Source organism: Panthera uncia, chromosome D4 (assembly GCF_023721935.1).
Source record: "Panthera uncia isolate 11264 chromosome D4, Puncia_PCG_1.0, whole genome shotgun sequence".
Taxonomy (NCBI): domain Eukaryota; kingdom Metazoa; phylum Chordata; class Mammalia; order Carnivora; family Felidae; genus Panthera; species Panthera uncia.
Window position 1 is genome coordinate 54,222,531 of NC_064807.1, and position 19,208 is coordinate 54,241,738.

The 19,208-nt window shown below is 45.4% G+C and overlaps 1 protein-coding gene across 4 annotated transcripts in view; it reads left to right on the forward strand.

Moving 5' to 3' along the window:
• NFX1 (nuclear transcription factor, X-box binding 1) overlaps positions 1-7,815 on the forward strand; it is a 73,578-nt gene extending 65,763 nt beyond the window's left edge. For 2 of the 4 annotated variants that reach the window (XM_049624952.1, XM_049624959.1), the window contains 5 exons: positions 3,651-3,749; positions 4,381-4,447; positions 5,333-5,478; positions 6,218-6,322; positions 7,537-7,815. In XM_049624952.1, coding sequence (XP_049480909.1) covers positions 3,651-3,749; positions 4,381-4,447; positions 5,333-5,478; positions 6,218-6,322; positions 7,537-7,609 — 490 coding nt within the window. In that variant the 3' untranslated portion in view covers positions 7,610-7,815. Of the gene's footprint in view, positions 1-3,650; positions 3,750-4,380; positions 4,448-5,332; positions 5,479-6,217; positions 6,323-7,536 lie in introns of those variants that run through there. The other 2 variants (XM_049624970.1, XM_049624978.1) reach the window with 2 other exon arrangements.
• The last annotated feature ends 11,393 nt before the right edge of the window (positions 7,816-19,208 follow it).

Sequence of the window (19,208 nt, forward strand, 5' to 3'; positions counted from 1 at the left end):
AATAGTTCCCATTGCTCTACTTTTTTCTTCTTTTTTCTTTTTTTTTTTTTTTTCCTTTACATTTTTATTAGCACTTGGAATTGTCGGTCTGTTTTTGTTTTTTAATTTTTTTAATGTTTATTACTTTTGAGGAGAGAGACAGAGTGCAAGTGGGGGAGGGGCAGAGAGAGAGGGAGACAGAATTCGAAGTAAGCTCCAGGCTCTGAGCTGTCACCCCAAAACCCTGTGCGAGGCTCAAACTCATGAACTGTAAGATCGTGATCTGAGCCAAAGTCAGACGCTTAACTGACTGAGCCACCCAGGCGCCCCGGAATTGACAGTCTTTTTAATTTTAATCTATTCTTATGAATTTGTAGCTGGATGTCAGTGAGCTTTTAGTTTATATTTCCCTGATGACTAGTGAGGTTGATTGCCTTTTTATATGGTTATTGGCAATTTGGATATCCCCTTTTGTGAAGTGCTTATTCAATTCTTTTAGTTATTTTGTAATTGTGTTGTCCTTTTCATATTCATTAGTAGGAGTTCTTTATATATTTTGGATGTGAATCCTTTGTTGATTTTCAGTATTGTATTTTCCTGCACTTAGTGCCTTCAGTTTTCACTCTCTTAATGGTATCTTTTGATAGGCAGAAGTTTCTGATTTTAATGTAGTCTAGTTTATCAGTCTTCTCCTTAGATACTAGTGCTTTTTATGTCCTGTTTAAGAAGTATTTGTCTATCTTGAGATCATGATGATACTCTGTTATTGTCTAGAACCTGTATTATTTTACCTTTTACATTTAGATCTACAGTTGACCTGGACTGATTTTTTTTTTTTTTTTTTTTTTTTTTTGAGTATGGTTTAAGGAGAGTTCACAACTCAGTTTTTTTCCATATGAATATTCATGTGACCAGTACTATTATCAAGATGTCATTTTCCCCAGTCTCTCTAGTGCCTCCCTTGTCTTAAATCAGGTATTCATATTACGTGTGGATCTATTTCTGAGCTCATCTGTTCCATCATGCTAGAATCATACTCTCTTAATTGTACCTTTATAACAATAAAGGTCTTACTATCTGATAGTTTATCTCTTCAAGCATGGTTCTTCAAGATTAACTTGACTATTCTTGGGTATTTGCATTTTCATTTAAACTTTAGAGTTAGCTTATCAATATCTGCTTAAAAACCTACTAAGATTTTGATTGAATTGGTATTCAATTTATAGATCAATTTGGGAAATTTGACATTTTTATAATATTGAGTCTTCTAATCCATGAACAAGGTATACCTTCCATTTATTCCTGTCTTCTTTGATTTCTCTCAGTGATACTTCATATTTTTCTAGATATAGATTTTGTACATCTTTTGGTAGATTTGTCCCTTGCTGGTTGATGGTTTTGATGCTTTTTTTAAGTGCTAATTTTTTTTGTATCACTTTTTTTTTCTCTCCTCTCCCCTCTTGTATCACTTTTAAAATTTTATTTTCTAAAAAAGCAAAACAAAACAAATTTAATTTTCTAATTGCTTATTGCTGGTATGCAGAAATGTAACTGATGTTTGTTGACCTGTATTCACAACCTTGCTAAATTCACTTATTTCTTATTTCATGTCCTTTTCTTTTTTTTTTTTTTTTTTAATTTTTTTTTTTTTTTTAACGTTTATTTATTTTTGAGACAGAGAGAGACAGAGCATGAACGGGGGAGGGGCAGAGAGAGAGGGAGACACAGAATTGGAAGCAGGCTCCAGGCTCTGAGCCATCAGCCCAGAGCCCGACGCGGGGCTCGAACTCACGGACCGTGAGATCATGACCTGAGCTGAAGTCGGACACTCAACCGACTGAGCCACCCAGGCGCCCCTCATGTCCTTTTCTAATAATAGTAATTTTATTTCTTTCCAATTCTTATCTGTTTTCTTTTTCTTGCCTCATTATACTGGCTCAAGCCTGCAGTACAGTGTTGAATAGGTGGTTGATAGTAGGTATTCCTGACACCAGAGAGCTTTAAATATTTCACTGCTAAATATATTTTCTATTAGTTATTTGAGGATACTCTTCATCAGATTAGGAGGCATTTATTCAATGACTGGCAGACTTATTGGTTCTAACAAAGATTGGTTAAAATGTATAGCCCTGTAAAAATGTTAACAGTTGGAGAATTTAAGTGAACAATACACAGACAGTCCCCAACTTAACAATAAACTGACTTGCAATTTTTCTACTTCACAGTGGTGCAAAAGCAATTCACATTTAGTGGAAACCATAGTTCAGATTTTGAATTTTGATCTTTTCTCAGGCTAGCAATATAATGCTGTCTTATGACACTGGGCAGTGGCAGCAAGCTGCAGCTTGCAGTCAGCCGTGCAGTCACGAGGGTAAACAACGAATACATTTACAGCCATTCTGTTTTTCACTTTCAGTACAGTATTCCTTGAGATATTCAGTACTTTACTACAAAATAGGCTTTGTGTTAGGTGATTTTGCCCAACTGTAAGCTAATAATGTAAGTGTTCTGAGCACATTTAAGGTAGACTAGGCCAAGCTATGATGTTTGGTAGGTTAGATGTATTAAATGCATTTTTGACTTACGGTATTTTGAACTTAGGATTGTTTTATCATTATAATATTCTTGTTACTTTGGAAATTTCTCAAAATAAATAGTTAAACAAAAACAGGCAAATGCAGGCAAAGTATAGTCCTGTTTTATCTTGAAGTTTGACTTTCCACTACATTTTTTTTTTTTAAGTTTATTTATTTTTGAGAGAGAGGGAGAGCGAGCAAGTATGAGTGGAGGAGGGGCAGAGAGAGAAGGATCGAGAATCCCAAGCAGGCTCCATGCTTTACACCCACCATGGGGCTCAAACTTACAACCCTGAGATCAAGAGTCACCTGCTCCACCACCTGAGCCAGCCAGGTGCCCTACCAAGGTGCCTAGTTTTATATATGCTAATTGCAACTACTTAAAGGGAAAAAAATCTGAAAGGAAGTGTATTAAAATGCAGTATTTGTGTTGTTAATGGAATTCTTCCCTTTATTTTCCAAATTTTCTGTAAGACAATACTAATTTTAATGATTATATGTCTACTTTATCTGTCTGATGTTTAGGTGAAATCTCAGAGACAGTCATCCCCATTCTCATCCCAGATAACCCAAGCTGCCAGTGTCAGCCAAGGGGTTGGCTCAGACCCATGTAGATCTGTCTTGCTTATATTCTTCTAGGAAGATAAAATCATATCTTGTCCCAAGTAGTTATTATTCCTTCCTTAATGATTGGGTTTACTGATGAGCGCCTGGGTGGCTCAGTCGGTTAAGTGTTGAACTTTGGCTCAGGTCATGATCTCATGGTTCGTGGGTTCGACCCCCACATCAGGCTCTGTGCTGACAGGCAGAGCCTGGAGCCTGCTTTGGATTCTGTGTTTCTCTCTCTCTCTCTCTTTCTCTTTCTTTCTCTCTCTCTCTCTCTCTCTCTGCCCCTCCCCTGCTCATACTCTGTATCTCTCTGTCTCTCAAAAAAAAAATAAATAATTTTAAAAAATTTTTATAAAAAATAAGTAGGTTTACTGAAATGACATCATTAATGTATAAAGAAGTTAGGACTTGGTGGGCACTCTGTGTTACTGTAAGTTTTCCTCTCCTTCCTTTCCTTTTATTTACTTACATCTCTCTTACTTCCAGGAGATTAGCAGAGGCATTTCATATCAGCGAGGATTCCGATCCTTTCAATATACGTTCTTCAGGGTCAAAATTCAGTGACAGTTTAAAAGAAGATGCCAGGTGTGTATGTAACTTGGTACCACCTTTCTTAATTATGGCTTACAAGACTGTTTGGTCTTTTAAGATATAATAACTAATATGTGCTTGTCTGTGATTGAGCCAGTTAAAGTCTATATATCTATTATAAGAGAGTATATGATGTTTAATAAAAATCCTTTTCTAGGTTTCTCGAAATTTTCCTCTAGAAGAATGGAGCATGGGGTGCAGGGTGTGTGTGTGTGTGTGTGTGTGTGTGTGTGTGAGAGAGAGAGAGAAAGAGAGAGAGAGAGAGAGAGAGAGAACGCCCTGTAGTAGAAGTGTGGGCTTCCATAGGGCTTGGACTAGCCTGAATTCCACTTCTGGCTCCTCACTTGGGTCCTCACTTGGGCAGTAATAGCTCTTATTTTCCTCCTATCTCCTGGCCCTCCAGAATGCTCTTTTTCCATCTTTTCCTTTCTCGTATTTGTTTTCTCTTTTTCTTTTCCTTTGTTCAGTCATAGTCAGTCTTCTATTATCTGACAGTTCCTGACCTCTGCTGTTTTTCTGCCCACATTGTTCATTGTCTGCAGTTTACGGGCAGAGAGGGTGGGTAGAAGGGATTCTCAGAAGAGCAGGAACAGATGAAATTAACTGTGGTGATTTCTCATTTCAGGAAGGATTTAAAGTTTGTCAGTGACATTGAGAAAGAAATGGAAGCCCTTGTGGAGGCCGTGAATAAGGTTGAAGTCAAAACATCCAACTGGACATGTCTCTAAGGCCAGCTTGATAAAAAAAAAAAAAAAAAAAAAAAAAAAAATCCTAGAAACACCATCAGTATAGAGTAGTTATAGGAAAAAGTCACAACTTCTTGATGATCGTTATCTTTCCCCAAAGCCCAGCCATTATAACATCTATGGAAGCCTTGTCCTGGTTCAGAAAAAAACTACTCAATCAAAGTCAGTGTAAATAAAAAATTTTAGCTTAGTGCCTAAGATTGGGTGAAGAAACTCTGAACAATTGGAGGCATTCGGTAGTGCCTGTGTGGGATACTTAGGAAGACATGATCTCCGAAGGGCTATTATATGATAGGTCACACTGATTCTTTATTACCCCCAAGGCACAATTGAAACCCTGGGGTAAAAATGAAAAGTTGAATGACTAGAGCTAAAGAGTAGTGGGATAGACTCCTTTAAGAGAGTGAAGCCCTTGTCCTGGAGGTAGCTTTAAGGGAAAAAGTCTTTAATTTAGTCAGAAGCATCCAATCCCATGGTGACTCCCTCTTTATTCTGTGGGGATGTGAGTGAGGACAAGATACCTATCTATATTAGATCCACATTTAATGAAGAGGAATTTCCTTCCTGCCATCTCCCTTAGCCCCTCCCTTTCCTCCCTTCCTCCCTTCTGTTCCCAGTTCCCAGCAGGACACTAGCATGATGGAGAAAATGGAATCATTGTTCCTAACTAGGAAACCTGTGCAAGTGTATTTCTCTGCTAGTGTGTCTGTATCTGTACACTCATGATTTTTAGCATAAAACATATTTTTTATAAGAAATGAAATTGTCTTGTTTTAGGTCTTTGATTTATTTAGTCATTTTATCAATCATTCATCTTTACCCTCAATACAGGGAAAGAATAGTAAGAAGAGCCACTGCTTCCCTCCCATGAACAGAGACCACCGTCGGATCATCCACGACCTGGCCCAAGTGTATGGCCTAGAGAGTGTGAGCTATGACAGTGAACCAAAGCGCAACGTCGTGGTCACTGCGGTCAGGTGGGTTGATCTTGTCATCACAGGAGGAACTGCTCATTGGGGCAGGCTGGACCTCGGAAAGCAGGATCTATCAATGTTTGCTTTCCTTGCTTCCTCTCTTAGAAGAATAGATAGAAAACCTGCTTATGGGATAGCCATTCTGGCACAATCAAAAAGTCTGATACAAAGGTCTGAACCAGAGAGCAAAGCCCATGCCTCAGTCCACAGGACAGACACGTCTAAAGACATGCAAGGCTTTTATCTGCCCCAATCCACAAGTGACACTGGAGGCATCATTTCCTCAGATACAGGGAGCAGACCCTGAGGGCCTGGGTTGCATGCCTGCCCATCACATCTGTCCCCTTTTCCCTTGTCCTCCTGGCATGATGAAAACAAGATGCTAGACTCTGATTCAAGGTATCCCCCGTAAACAGTGTTTGCCATTAGATGAGACTATGGCTGTGTTATGAGCAGGGAAGTGACAGTGAGGATCTAGGATCACTGTCAGAACCTGAGAGAGTAGGAGGGACTTCCAGAAGAAAAAACTTGAGTATGAGATGACAGGAAGCAGGTAACAGGCCCAACAGAGATGAGTGGAAGGGACGAGGGTTAAATGAAGGTGACCATGCCTGAGAGGAGACAGGTCACATCGGAGCACTTAGCAGCAGCACAGTGAAAATCATGACTGGATTTGCAGCGGTCTGCCTGTCTCCACAAACAGTTCTCACTTTTCAATACTTTGTGTTCTGACTTTTATCAGAGGGAAGTCCATTTGTCCTCCTAACACGCTGACAGGTGTCCTTGAAAGGGAAATGCAGTCACGGCCTCCACCACCAATTCCTCATCACAGGCATCAGACAGACAAGTAAGGATCCTTCAGCTGCTTTCCAAAGGGCCCTGTCTATTCAGAAAAGCCAGCAGGGGCTAAACTGTCCAGGTCTCTACCAGCCATTGGCAGCCTCTCAGGCCTGGCCTTGGGGGGCTTTGTTCAAATAAGTAAGGTTTGACTGGGGTGTCAGACACATTTGTTCATGCCAGAGGGGTCCCAGGTTTGATGTTTATAATGCCCACTTCTCTTCTGGAGAAAAGTCATTGGACATAACTTCCATGGTGTAGATGGTGACACTGGGAAGTGGACTCATTGTGTCACAGCAGATGATTTAGGAACGTTACATGGTTCACAACATTTATTCTGCAGATGGATGTGGGATAGTGGGCTGAGGTTGCAGTGAAGGTGGGGACTTTAGCGTTTTGCTCTAGTGACCTCTATATGGTTTGTATCATTTTTACAACAGAAACATATATTCATGATTTAGAGATAAGAAAACCACATTGGCAAGCAGCAAGTCTCAGAAGCAGGAAAGAAGAACCATCCCCTTTTCCTTTCCTTTCCTTTGCCAGAAAGGAAGCTGGCTGCCTTATTGTGGCTGAGGCAGCATTGCTGAAAGTTGCCCTGAAACTCAGCAGGGTCCCTAATGCTGTTCTGGCCTTCCATATAGAAGCTTTACCAGAACTTCTTATACAGAACTTCTGGGAGGGTGGGAAGGGCAGTTTATAAAGTCACCATGAGGGCCATAGCAATCAGTGTTCCCTGGGACTGGACAGGACAGCTAGGTGTTGCCCGTTGGGCACAGCCTTAGCAAGGATTGTCTGGGTCAGTGTAGCTCCATAGGACCAGCCCTGCTTCACCACTGTAAAACAGGTGGCCTGGATTCCAGTCAGCCCAGCTGCATATCCACATGGGCAGTGGTTTTGGAAATGTGAGGTATTCTACATGTTATTTCACAGCCATGTCCAGTACCACCTGAACATAACCGTGTGGAGTCTTTGGCCTGTTTGCGCCATGCTTTTTTCCTTTTGTTTGCTTGAATTTTGTATAAAATTTTAGAGTCAAGAGAATATTATTAATACAGTGAACCCCTGCATGCCCATCACCAAATTTCAAGTTCCCAACTCATGTGTGCCCCACTGTCTTACCAAAGCTTTGCAAATGGCAAATCAGCTGATCCTTAACTTTCTGAAGACCTCAGTCCACTTCCCCCAAACAAGAAGACTGATTATTCTTTGTTTGCTTTTCAGGAATCCTGGGAGCAGTAATTTACAGAAAATAGCCAAGGAACCAGTAATTGACTACTTTGATGTCCAGGACTGAGAAGATCAAGATGCACTTAGATAAAAGAATGATTAGGTGTGATGGAGACTTGTTTGCCAGCAGAAAATCATGCTTATTCCCAACTGCCTGGTGGACTCACACACAGCCTCACATACTGTCTTGTACTGATACGTCCAAAGCATGAGTGTATCAGAAGTCCCCTTGTCCTCTATTCCGTCTGTATAAAGTGTTTCAGTACAGCCAGATCTGACTGGATGGTCACTAGTGATTCGGTCATGTATTTGCAGAGGCTCCACCATCACCGTGATTGCTCGGAGGGCTGGGGAATATTGGGTTTGATTTGGACAAACCAGAATTTTAGCCTCAAAGCAGCACTTAGTCACAGCCTTAGTTGTCCCAGTTATCCCTCCTCCTCGTAAAAATGTCTGCAACATCAACTGCACCTCACTTTTTGGATTAATCCAAACTGATCACAATCTTTGGAAAGACACAAGTGAGCTTCTCAGTCCAGAATACCAAACATTGAGTTGGTACACCATATCCAGAATCACACATTGTGTTAAACCCAGCTATCTTATCTGAGTCTTTTGCCAAAAACTCTCCTAGGTCTATCTGGCTGAACTTATGGGACTTGGAGATCCTCAGTGCCATCAGTTCTAGACCTAGGAGAGGGATCAGGGTGCTATACAGAACTCCATTTTCTAAAGTCCAGGGGTGTGGCTCATGCCACATCTCTGAGCTTGTCTGGTGACAGGTTAGCTTTATCTGCCATGACAGAAGAGGACGTAGAGCAAACTCCTCATGCTGCCAAGTTCAGTGTGGCCTCTGTGTACTGAGCAGTGTAGCCCTAATTCCTTTCTGGTTGAGAAAGAGTCTCAGGTGGATTTACCTTTCCTGTGTTGCTTTCTCCCAGGTCTGCAGCAGCTATATTGGCTCTCCCGGTCTCTGAGCTCTGGACTTCTGTTTGAATATACACAAAAGTATGTGGACAGTCCAGGGCTTATCCCAGCAGCCCTCTGGAGGCACTCTTGAGTCTCCATTAAGGCAAGTGCACTGACAGTTACATTAGTTTGGCCCTCTCTGGCCTTGGCACCCCTCCAGCTTGGAGGCCAGACTTCCAACAACTTTCTCCAGAGCAAGCCACGAGCCCCAGAACAACAGAAGATTTCAGAAGTGACGTCACAAAACTGGCACTTAGTTTTCATAGGAAGAGCAGGGTCACCCTTTGGTCCTGACCCAGACAATCTGCCTTGAGAGGCAGCAAGTACAGGAGCAGAAGAAGCAACTGGAGGGAAGAGATGGAAAACTACAAAACCACCTCTACCTGGACCCATTTAGCACAGGGTCAGTAGCCCCAAACACAAGAAGCCCACAAGCACCTGTTACATCTCTGAAGCAGAGGTTCAGTGGGTGAACTGCATATGGAGAGCATCTCAGAATTCAGGAGGCAGGAGACCTGATTTTAGACGCCAGCTCTGCCACATAACTTGCTGCTTGGTGGAATGGAGGTATCACCTGCCTTACCAGGTTGTTGTGAGGATTAAATGAGATAAGACACATGGAGGTGCTTGATCTATCATAGGTGCTGGAAGTTTATATAAATGATACTTGGGGGCGCCTGGCTTTCTCAGTTGGTAGAGCATCTGACTCTTAATCTCAGGGTCATGAGTTCCAACCCCACATAGGGTATAGAGTTTACTTTTTAAAAAAATACTTGGTATCTGGAAAATATATAAACTGCTTCTTCCTCCATACTATTAGCCAAGTAAAAAGTATAGAATGCTAAACAGGCCTACCTTCTGGTAGGCTTATGTGCCTACCCCATGCAGCCCTGTGCTAGGGCTGTGGTCTATTCTTTCAGTTAGTAATGCCCCAGAGATCACATCCCTGAACACATATTTATAATGGAATTGGTTGGTCTGGCACAAACAGGTTATTAGTCTGTTATTAAAAGTTAAGGGGAGCTATAAGAGGCTCCTGTGATACTGGAAGTAGGAATAGGTTAGCTCTTGTGGTTGGGAGAAGGGAAATGGAAGTTTTTGGGCTGAGTCTTAAGATGGTAGACTGTCATTTGGAGAAGAGAGGCATGCCAAGCGAAGGTAAATGGCATGATGTGGCTTGCAGTGCGAATGAGGAAAGGTGAATCGTCCAGAGTGGGCAGTCAGCTAGAAGGACATGTGATGAGGCTGGAGAGGTAGAAAGAAAGGGGTCAGCTGTGGAGAGCCACAAAGAGCCACTGGAGGGTCCTAAGCAGAGAGTGACAGTAAAGGTCCAGATAGGAAATATTATAGGCTTTCTGAGTCTTAAGAGTTTCTGTTACAGCTACCCAACTCTGCCATTGTGATATGAAAGCGGCCACAAACAATACATAAGCGAATGAGCCTGACTCTGTTCTAGTAACACCTTATTTTATAGACACTGAAATCAGAATTTCATATAATTTTTACATGGCACAAAGTAATGTCATTTTTTTCCAGCTATGTAAAAATTAGAAAACCATTCTTAGCTCATGAGTTGGACAAAAACAGGCAGCAGGATGGATTTGCCTAAGGACCTTAGTTTGCCTACACCCTGTTCTAGAGCAGTGTCTCAGACAGTGTGTAGAAGGGATTGGGGGTTTAACATTGAGGCGAGAGGCCCAGCCAAGAGCTATAGGAGTTATCCACATGAGAAGATGAGGATGCTGGGGGGTGGTGCTGCAAAGGGAAGAGATTCAGGAGGTCAGATAGGATGCTGAGTGCCGGCAGGTAGCTAGCACCCCTCGGATCACCAAAGGGACCCCTGGCCCCCCTCAGCAAGGGGAAGCTGCTTCTCATGGGTTTGGTGGATTCTCCACTGAGCACTGGCCTTGGACATGAGCATGGACTAAATCCTGTGGGCACCGTGAGCCCATACTATTGCTCCCTGAAAATCAGGTGATCTCATTCCTCCCCCTTCCAACCCTACCCTCTTCTTTGGCAGGAGAGTCTTTATGGGGCCAGAGCTTTTCAGAGACCCAAGTTCTTATCTCTGGAATTCCCTCTGGCTTGTCTGGCAGGGCTGGCTCCTTTCAGCAGTGGTGCCTGCCTGACATGCAGTGGGAGGTTGTATCCAGGATTGGAGATGAAAGTGGCCCTCCTGAATGCAGGGTCTGTGTGAAGCAGCTCTGGATCCTGTCCTGGACAGGCCAGAGAACAGACCAGGGGAGGGGAAGAAGGAATGTCAGTCTTGTAAGAGGTTCAAAATCTCAGAGTGGGTCCTGTGATTTACGTTTGGAGGGGTAGCGTCCTTCCCACATGGTGTCAGCCTTCTTGCTTGATGCCTGAAACCCTAGAGACCTTGTTTTCTAAGGAGAACCTACCAATGTGCCTTCCCTTCTAAAATTAGGGAGGGAATGCCTGGCCACCTTCACAGACCGGCCTACCTTATCAGTCCCCTCCTATGTCCTATAATACCTACTGAGAAATTTCTCCCTCGTAAGCTCACTACGTGGCCTTGACACAGATGTCCCATACTATCTCTAATGGCCTTGTAGAGCTCACAAATCTCCAGGGAAAGCTCTAAGCTAGCCTAACCCCTCAGTCTACAAAGGCCTACCCCAGAGGGGAAAGGCTCCATGTGTCACACTCAATGTGAGCCAGACCAAGACTGGAATCCAGGCTTTGGGTTTCCCAGCCTAGAACTGCCCCTAGGCTGGGAGGGGTCTGAGTCTTCAAGGAAAAGGCAACTGTCTTCCCCAAACAAAATTCCTTTGGAGTCCTTCCCAGTAGCCCAAGCTGCCCTCAGCCCCCCAGGCTTCATGTGGTTGCTCTTTATAAGGCACAGCGTGGCTACACAGAACCTGGCTAAACTGCTAGGACACCCAGTTGGCTGCCTCAACTCACTCTGTGAACCCTGAGCAGTTTGCTTCCATTGTCTGGGCATTGGTTTCCCCATCTGTCAGGTCGGGAATAGTTTCAGCCCACATGCTACCTGAAGCCATTGGAAGGCTAGTGGGTAGACAGGATCTGAGAGGCTGGGATATTCTGTCAGTGCAGTCGAGCGTTGAGCCTATCCCAGGACCATCCCTCAGAGGATAGCCCATTTGGGGGAAGGAACAGAGCAGTTGTGAAGCCGCTCTGGCAACAGCTGGGGCTTTCAGTCACCTCCCCCGCTTCTACTACCTCCACCCCTGCCCACCCCAGGCTTGACACAGTGGTGAAGGAGTCTGAAGTACTCATGCACCCACTCCTTCTCAAAAGTCTCTGCTGATAGTAGATAACAGCTTTTGAGCACTTAATATGCACCAAGCACCGTGCTCATCTCTTAATCCTCAAAGCCCCTTGCAGCATATATTCTTACTATCTATTTTACCAATGGAGAAACTAAAGGTTGAAATTAGGTCACTTGCCCAAGATCACTCAATGAATTACTGGGGATCTGAAGTTCCTATAAAGTCAGACACAAAACCTGTGTCCTCTACTATATACAGAACAGGGACAGTTCACACACATTACCTTGGAGTCCCTGGGACTGCGTTGTCTGGCAGGTCAGGACAGGTGGAAGAAAAGCTTATACTGTGTCCCAATGTAGAGAACACCAGCAATCCCCAGATGATGGGACTTTTTCCTAGGATGGCCACTAGGGAGCAGTATGTATCCCCAAACCAGGAGCCTGGGGCTGGGATGGGATAGTGCTTACACTTTGCCTCAAAAAAAGCTTTTACTTAAAACTTGTTAGTAGTTTATAACCAGTATCTTCATTTTTTTATGTTTATTTATGTATTTTTAATGTTTATTTATTTTTGAGAGAGAGAGAGATGGAGTGTGAGCGGGGAAGGGTCAGAGAGAGAGAATCTGAAGCGGTCTCCAGGCTCCGAGCTATCAGCACAAAGCCTGACACTCAAACTCATGGACTGCGAGATCATGACCTGAGCTGAAGCTGGACGCTTAACTGACTGAGCCACTCAGGCGCCCCAATGTTTATTTATTTTTGAGAGAGAGGCAGAGACAGAGAGACAGAGTGCGAGCCGGGGAGGGGCAGAGAGAGAAGGAGACACAGAATCTGAAGCAGGCTCCAGGCTCTGAGCTTTAAGCACAGAGCCCAATGCAGGGCTCGAACACAGAACCACGAGATCATGACCTGAGCCGAAGTTGGACACTCAACCAACTGAGCCACCCAGATGCCCCAATTTTTTTTTTAAGTTTATTTTGAGAGAGAGAGAGCATGTGGGGGAGGGGCAGAGAGAAAGGGAGAGAGAATCCCAAGCAGGCTTTACATTGTCAAAGAGCCCAACACGGAGTTCAAACTCACAAACCATGGGATCGTGACCTGAGCTGAAATCAAGAGTCCCACACTTAACTGACTGAGCCACCCAAGTATCTTTAAAACTTATAACCTTTCCGATTTTTTAAATTTTTTTTTTACATTTATTTATTTTTGAGAGAGAGACAGACAGAGCACAAGTAGGTGAGGGGCAGAGAAAGAAGAAGACACAGAATCCGAAGCAGGTTCCAGGCTCTGAGCTGTCAGCACAGACCCCGACACGGGGCTCGAACCCACAAACCTTGAGATCACGACCCAAGCCGAAGTCGGATGCTCAACCGACTGAGCCACCCAGGCGCCCCCTGTTTGTTTTTTTAATACTGTTTTCTGTTTGTTTGCATACACAACGTAAGCACAGGAGGAAAATCTAAGTCATGCAGATATCTGAAGAAGAATGTCGCAGGCAGAGGAAACCGCCATTGCAAAGGCTCGGTGGTGGAAACATCATGTACCTTGAAAGAGCAGCAAAGCCATCAGCTGTGGGAGAATGAATAGGGAGAGAGAAGCAGGGGCCTGGAGGCCACTGGAAGTCTTTAGGCAGAGGAGTGAGTGATACAATTTGGCTTATTTTTTGAAAGGATCACTCCAACTGCTGTATTGAGACTAGACCATAGGGGTGACACAGAGCAAAAAGACAGACTGGGAGATGATCAGAAGACCACTCTGTCTGTAATCTAAGAGAGGTAATGGTGGCTCAAACCTGGGTGACAGTAGCGGGGTGATGAAAAGTGGTTGGATTCTAAATGTATTTTGCAGGTAACAACCTATAGGGTTTGCTAACAGCTAGGATGTGGGTGGGGTGTGAGAGAGAAGGGGCTCAAGGATGACTTCAAAGATTTTGGCCTCAGCATTGGGAAGATTGAATTTGCTATTTACTAAGATAGGAAAGAGTGTGGGAGAAACAGCCTTGAGGGATGAAAATCTGTCCAGTGGGTGGTTGTACATAGGATTGGACAGGAGATCTAATTTGGGGAGCTGTGAGCATATAATGGTATTTACAGGCTGGTAAGGTCATGTTGGAAGGGAAGTTGAAAGAGAAGAGGTCCAGGGACTGTGCGCTGGGCATCCTGTCATCTACAGGGCAGGGAGCTGAGGACAGGGCAGGAATCAGACATTTCCAGAGCCAGAGCAGGGAGTTGAAGTTGCAGGACTCAGAGCTATAGGGAAATCCTATGTGATGGTGGTCTCTGGAGTTTTCCTACTGGTTGCCTAGGAGAGTCTGGGCTTCTCTTGCTTGCCCTGGCCCATCTGAACCTTCTGAGAGAAAGGACTGGGCCCCGGGTTGGAGTCAATTAATACCCAGAGTATTTGGGTTCCTGGAGCCAGAGGAGATCATGGGCCTTGGCTGCCTCCTCCCCTCTAGCCATCTCTTAAACATGGGTGCTTTCCAGGACTCCATCGTCTATCCCTGGGCCATTTAATCCATCTGCAAGCCATCACATGCCACCCTGGGCTGTATCTCTAGCCCAGGCCTGTCTATCCCAGGGTGTCCCACAAGCACCTCCAGTTCAGCATGTCCAACTTCCAAACTCTCCTGGTATATCCACTACCTTCCAATTTCCCCTGCCCCAACACTGAGTCTCTCTTAGGAATTCATCTTCTCCCTGTCCTTGACCTTGACCAAGATGGAGGTAGGGGATCTGGGGGAGTGGGGAGGACAAGAACACATTCTTCCTGGCCTTAGCTGGGCTGTTCCAAGGGCCTGTTGTGACCCCTACCTGAGGAATCCTTATCAGCCAACAGGGGTTTGGTTGGGTCCCTGGAGGACTCAAAGGCTCAGTTCCAGATTTATGGCCTCATCCGTGTGCCTGGGTGTACTTGGCTCTGAGCTATGTGTCTTGTCTCTCTGCCCCTGACCCAGCCTCTGAGCTTCTACACCCCCTACCGGGCCACAGCATAGGGCATCCCCTCCAGAAGCCCTTGTACACACCCTCCAGCACCCACCCACTGCCTTGACTCCTGAGCACAGACATAAGGGGAAACCATGAGTTCTGGCAAACTCTTCTTCACCTTGCTTCATCACAGCAAAATGCCAATGGCAAAACCCAAACCTGAAGCACCTCACTCCTCTGAGCCTCATTATCCCCATTTTACAGATGTGGAGAGTGAGGCCCAGAGAGGTTCAATAACATGCCAAAGCTTAGTGGGGGCCACTTGAGTGTTTGGGGTTATTTGTTCATTTGGGGTCTTTGTTTTTTGAGTGTTATTTTCACTGTACCTGTATGTTACATATGCATGCTTATAGGATATATTTCACAATTCAGAAACAACAACAACAACAAAAAAAAACTAGCCAAGGTCATATTGGTAAGGACTAAAATCCCTACTGTCTACCCCTTACCAAGCCAATCTCCCTAGGCCTCAGTTTCCTTGGATGTAAGATGGGCATGATGATGTGAGGACCACAAGAGAATATAGAGCGAATACACTGCCCACATGCCAGGCATAGCTTATTTTATCATCCTAGCAGCCTTGTGAGGTGGGAGCTATTATTATCCTGTCTTACCTAAAGTCATACAGCTTGTGACTGGTAAAGCCAGCATTTGCATCCAGCCTGGCTGCCCTCATTGTGTTCTTAGGTTCCACAGTACAGGCCCTGCAGCACCCAGGAGGGTTAGGTCATACCTCTTCCCCACTTCAGGTTCAGCATAGAGGTAGGTACCTTGCCACGGTCAGACTGCACAGCTCTGAGTAGCCATAGCCTCCTCCCACTCGTCATCAGCACCCCAGCCTGGCCCGAGATGGCTGCTCCTTTCTCTTTCTGGGCTGCAGGATTCCCATCTGAGGGAGGAGACAGACTAGCCAGACCTCGGTGCTGCCTGTAGATGCCTATCCCTTGGGGGTCGTGAGTGGGAGTGGGAGAGCAGGCAAGGACAGGGAGTGAGGGGCTCTCCCAAAGCCAGGACCACTAGGCTGAGGACCAAACCTTTACTTGCAAAGCCCTGGAGTGACCTGGCCTGGGGCTGGGAGTTCTTCCTACCTTACTCTGTCCCCATTTCAACCACAGCCTGAGTTGAGGTGGGGAGAAGCAAAGTGGGATCATGACATGGACTTCAAAGTACTGGAAGAAGTCAGAGCTGAGAGGCTCCCCAGACACCAACAAATCCACTCCTCAGTGCACAGATAGGGAAACTGAGACCCAGAGAGGGGAAAGGTCCTGTCCAGGTCACACAGCAAGCCTGTGTTGGGCCAAGGCCTGTGAGAGAAGACAGGGCTTCCATGACTCATATCCCAACCTGGCTCCTAGCATTAAACAGATGTGTCTCCTGCAGCCATCCAGTACTGGAGAGTCCATGTGTGTGTGTTGTGTGTGACAGACAACAGAGTGAAGAGCAGGCACCCACAAGGCACTGTGATGCCCACCCCATCCCATCCTACCTCTTGCCTTCCTGCCTGCCTGTCTGCCTGCAGTGAGACCTGCCTCTCTCCTCCAGAGACGTCCCTTGCCTCTGCCCCAAGCCTTGGCCCTACCTCTGCCCTGGGCCTGCCTTGGTTTACCTTACCTACTTGCCTGATCTTATCTGCCGCTCCTCTTCCCTCCCTTTCTGCACTCCAGTCCAGCAGTGGCCCCTCCATGCTCCCACCTTAGGGTCTTTCAGTGGCTATTTCCGCAGCTTGGCATGCTCTTCTCCCGGGTATCCACACGGCTCACGCCCTCTCCCCCTTCAGGTCTTTACTCAAAGTCACCTCCTCAGGGAGGCCTTTGGTCTTTCCATTCCCACACACTTCCTATCCCTCTTTCCTGCTTTTCCTCATTAGTATGTATCACTAACATACCATGTTTTGCACAGAATGTCAGCTCTTTGAGAATAAGAACTTAAATTTCTTTTTGTGCCCGTATCCTCTGCACCAAAATGGTATCTGGCATGTTGTAGAATTTCACCCAACTTCTGCCAAGAGAATGAAAGGGGTCTGTGCATAGAAATGCTGTGACCATTGTCAGGGCTCATATAAGCCTGACATTGGGATCAGAGTCTACAGCATATTATGGGCATTGGGCCTAGTCATGTCTGTGGCAGAGCAGTAGACAGCAGGCAGGTTCTTGATGGACCCACTGACTGCCCTACCTACAAGGCCACCTCCCAAGGACATGAAGATGACAAATGGCTGAAGTGGTCAGCAAGGGGCATAGGACAATGGGAGCCAGAAGTCTGGGACCCATATATGCTTCTCCCACTTGTGACTGAGGCCTTAGGGTCACTCTACTCTGGAATACTAAGAATGAGAAAGGCTACCCTCCCCATGTTCACAAGGCCACTGAGGCTGAGAGAGGGGTAAGAGGCTTATCCAGGGTCACAGAGGGAGGCAGCTGGCTGGGACTTCCAGATGTGGTCCCTTCCCTGGTCACTCCCAGGCCTGGTCCCCTGGCTCAACTTTTCCCATTGTGGGATGTCAGATATGGTCAAGCCCCTCCCCTTCCTCCCTGGTCCCCCTGTCATCAGCACATTCCATACCTATCACTTCTTATCACCTATGGCTATTCATCTTTTAAAATATATGATACTTACAAATGAATATATATCACAGTTATATGTTATAAAACAAAATCATATAACAAACCCATATATTTACCTCCAACATCCAGAACTAGAAAACAGTTCTGGATGTCGGAGGTAAACATGGGATGGGGTGGGCATCACAGCGCCTTATAGGTCCCTGCTCTTCACTCTGCTGTCTTTTCACACCCCGCCTTTTCTTAAAGATTTTATTTTATTTTTTAAGATTAAAATCTTAAAGTAATCTTTACTTTACTTTACTTTACTTTACTTTACTTTACTTTAAAATCTTAAGTAATCTCTACACCCAACATGGGGCTCAAACTCACAACCCCAAGAACAAGAGTGGCACACGCTCTACCAACTTAGCCAGCCAGGCATCCCCATCCCTTCTTTAGTTTAAAGTAGTTTTAATCACATATGTATGCCCAAAGAATATATTCCTTTTTGTTTGTTTTTCAATTATATAACTGGTGTCATACTGTATATAGTCTATTGTATTGCTTTTTATGCTTTCACACTTTTTCCTTGTTGTTATAGGAAGCTGTCGTGCCTCAGTTTTCACTGATGTATCATGTTCTGTTGTATGTGACTATACGGCAAGGTAAGGATCCACTCCCCTACTGATGGACATTTGGGTTTGTTTCCAGGGCCCCCTGATCACCCACATTGCACCCCTCCTCAGTCAGACCTCTTCAGGTGCCCTCTCCACACCTCCTAGCCATGCTCTCCGGACACTGTTCACTGACCCTCCTTTCACTATTCCATGGCCCCCATGATATCCACACAACCACGACTTCCCCATTTTTGTCTTGAACTCTCTTCTGAACTCCAGGCCATATTAAAAATATTAAAAGGCACACCTGTTTATTGAGCACTTACTCCGTGCCAAGCACTATTCTCAACAATGTACATGTTTTATTTCATTGAATATTCACAGCAACGCAAATGGTAAGTTATATTAGACCCATTTTACAAAGGAGAAAACAGAGGCCCAGAGAGGTTGGGTAACTTGCTCAAGATACACAATTCTTGCCCCCAGGTCTCATAGGCAACTCAAATTCAACATGTCACAATGTAACTTATCTTCCTCTCCAAACCAGTCTGTCTCCCATGCACACTCACAGGGGGCACATCTCCAATGCCCCAGGCCCAAGCCAGAAACTGAAGTCAGCCCTGACTCCTGCTGCGTCCTTACCCACTCCTTCTCCCAGTGCTAGCCCAAGGTCTTATGGCCTCTACCTCAGTATTTCTCAAATCCCCTTCCTCCCATCTGCTGCTCCTCCTGGATTATTGCCTCTCACCACACTCCCTTGCAGGCTCCAATCTCCCCCTTTCCCAGCAGCTTGCACCCTGCAGCTCAGGCAGGCTTGCTAAGCCTCATCTCACCACGTTCCCATCTCCAGAATAAAGCCCAGCCTCCTTGCCTCCATCTCCTCAAACTACAAAGCGCAGCAACCAATCCCAGAAGGGACAACTCTTGTCCCCAACTCTGCTCTGCCTCCTCCTCTGGGAAGCCATCCCTGGCCCCCACCCTGAGACTGGGCTGTGAGCCCCCTCTGAGCCCCGCAGTCCCTTCTCTGCTGCTTATCTCCTTCCTCATGATAAATCATCTTCATTACCCTACACTCCTCAAAGGCAGAGACCCAGCCTCATCCACGTCAGCTTTTCCAGTGCCAAGGCAGGGCCTGCACACAGGAGGTGCTCAATAATTGTTGAAAGGCTGAATGGACAAACAATGACAGGAACCATGGATGATGCTACTTCTGGGCCCCAGAAAGCAGGGTGATTCCTGCTTGATCCCAGAGTGGGTGGGGATGCCCCACCTCCACCCAGCTTCTCCGTCTGTCCCACTGAAT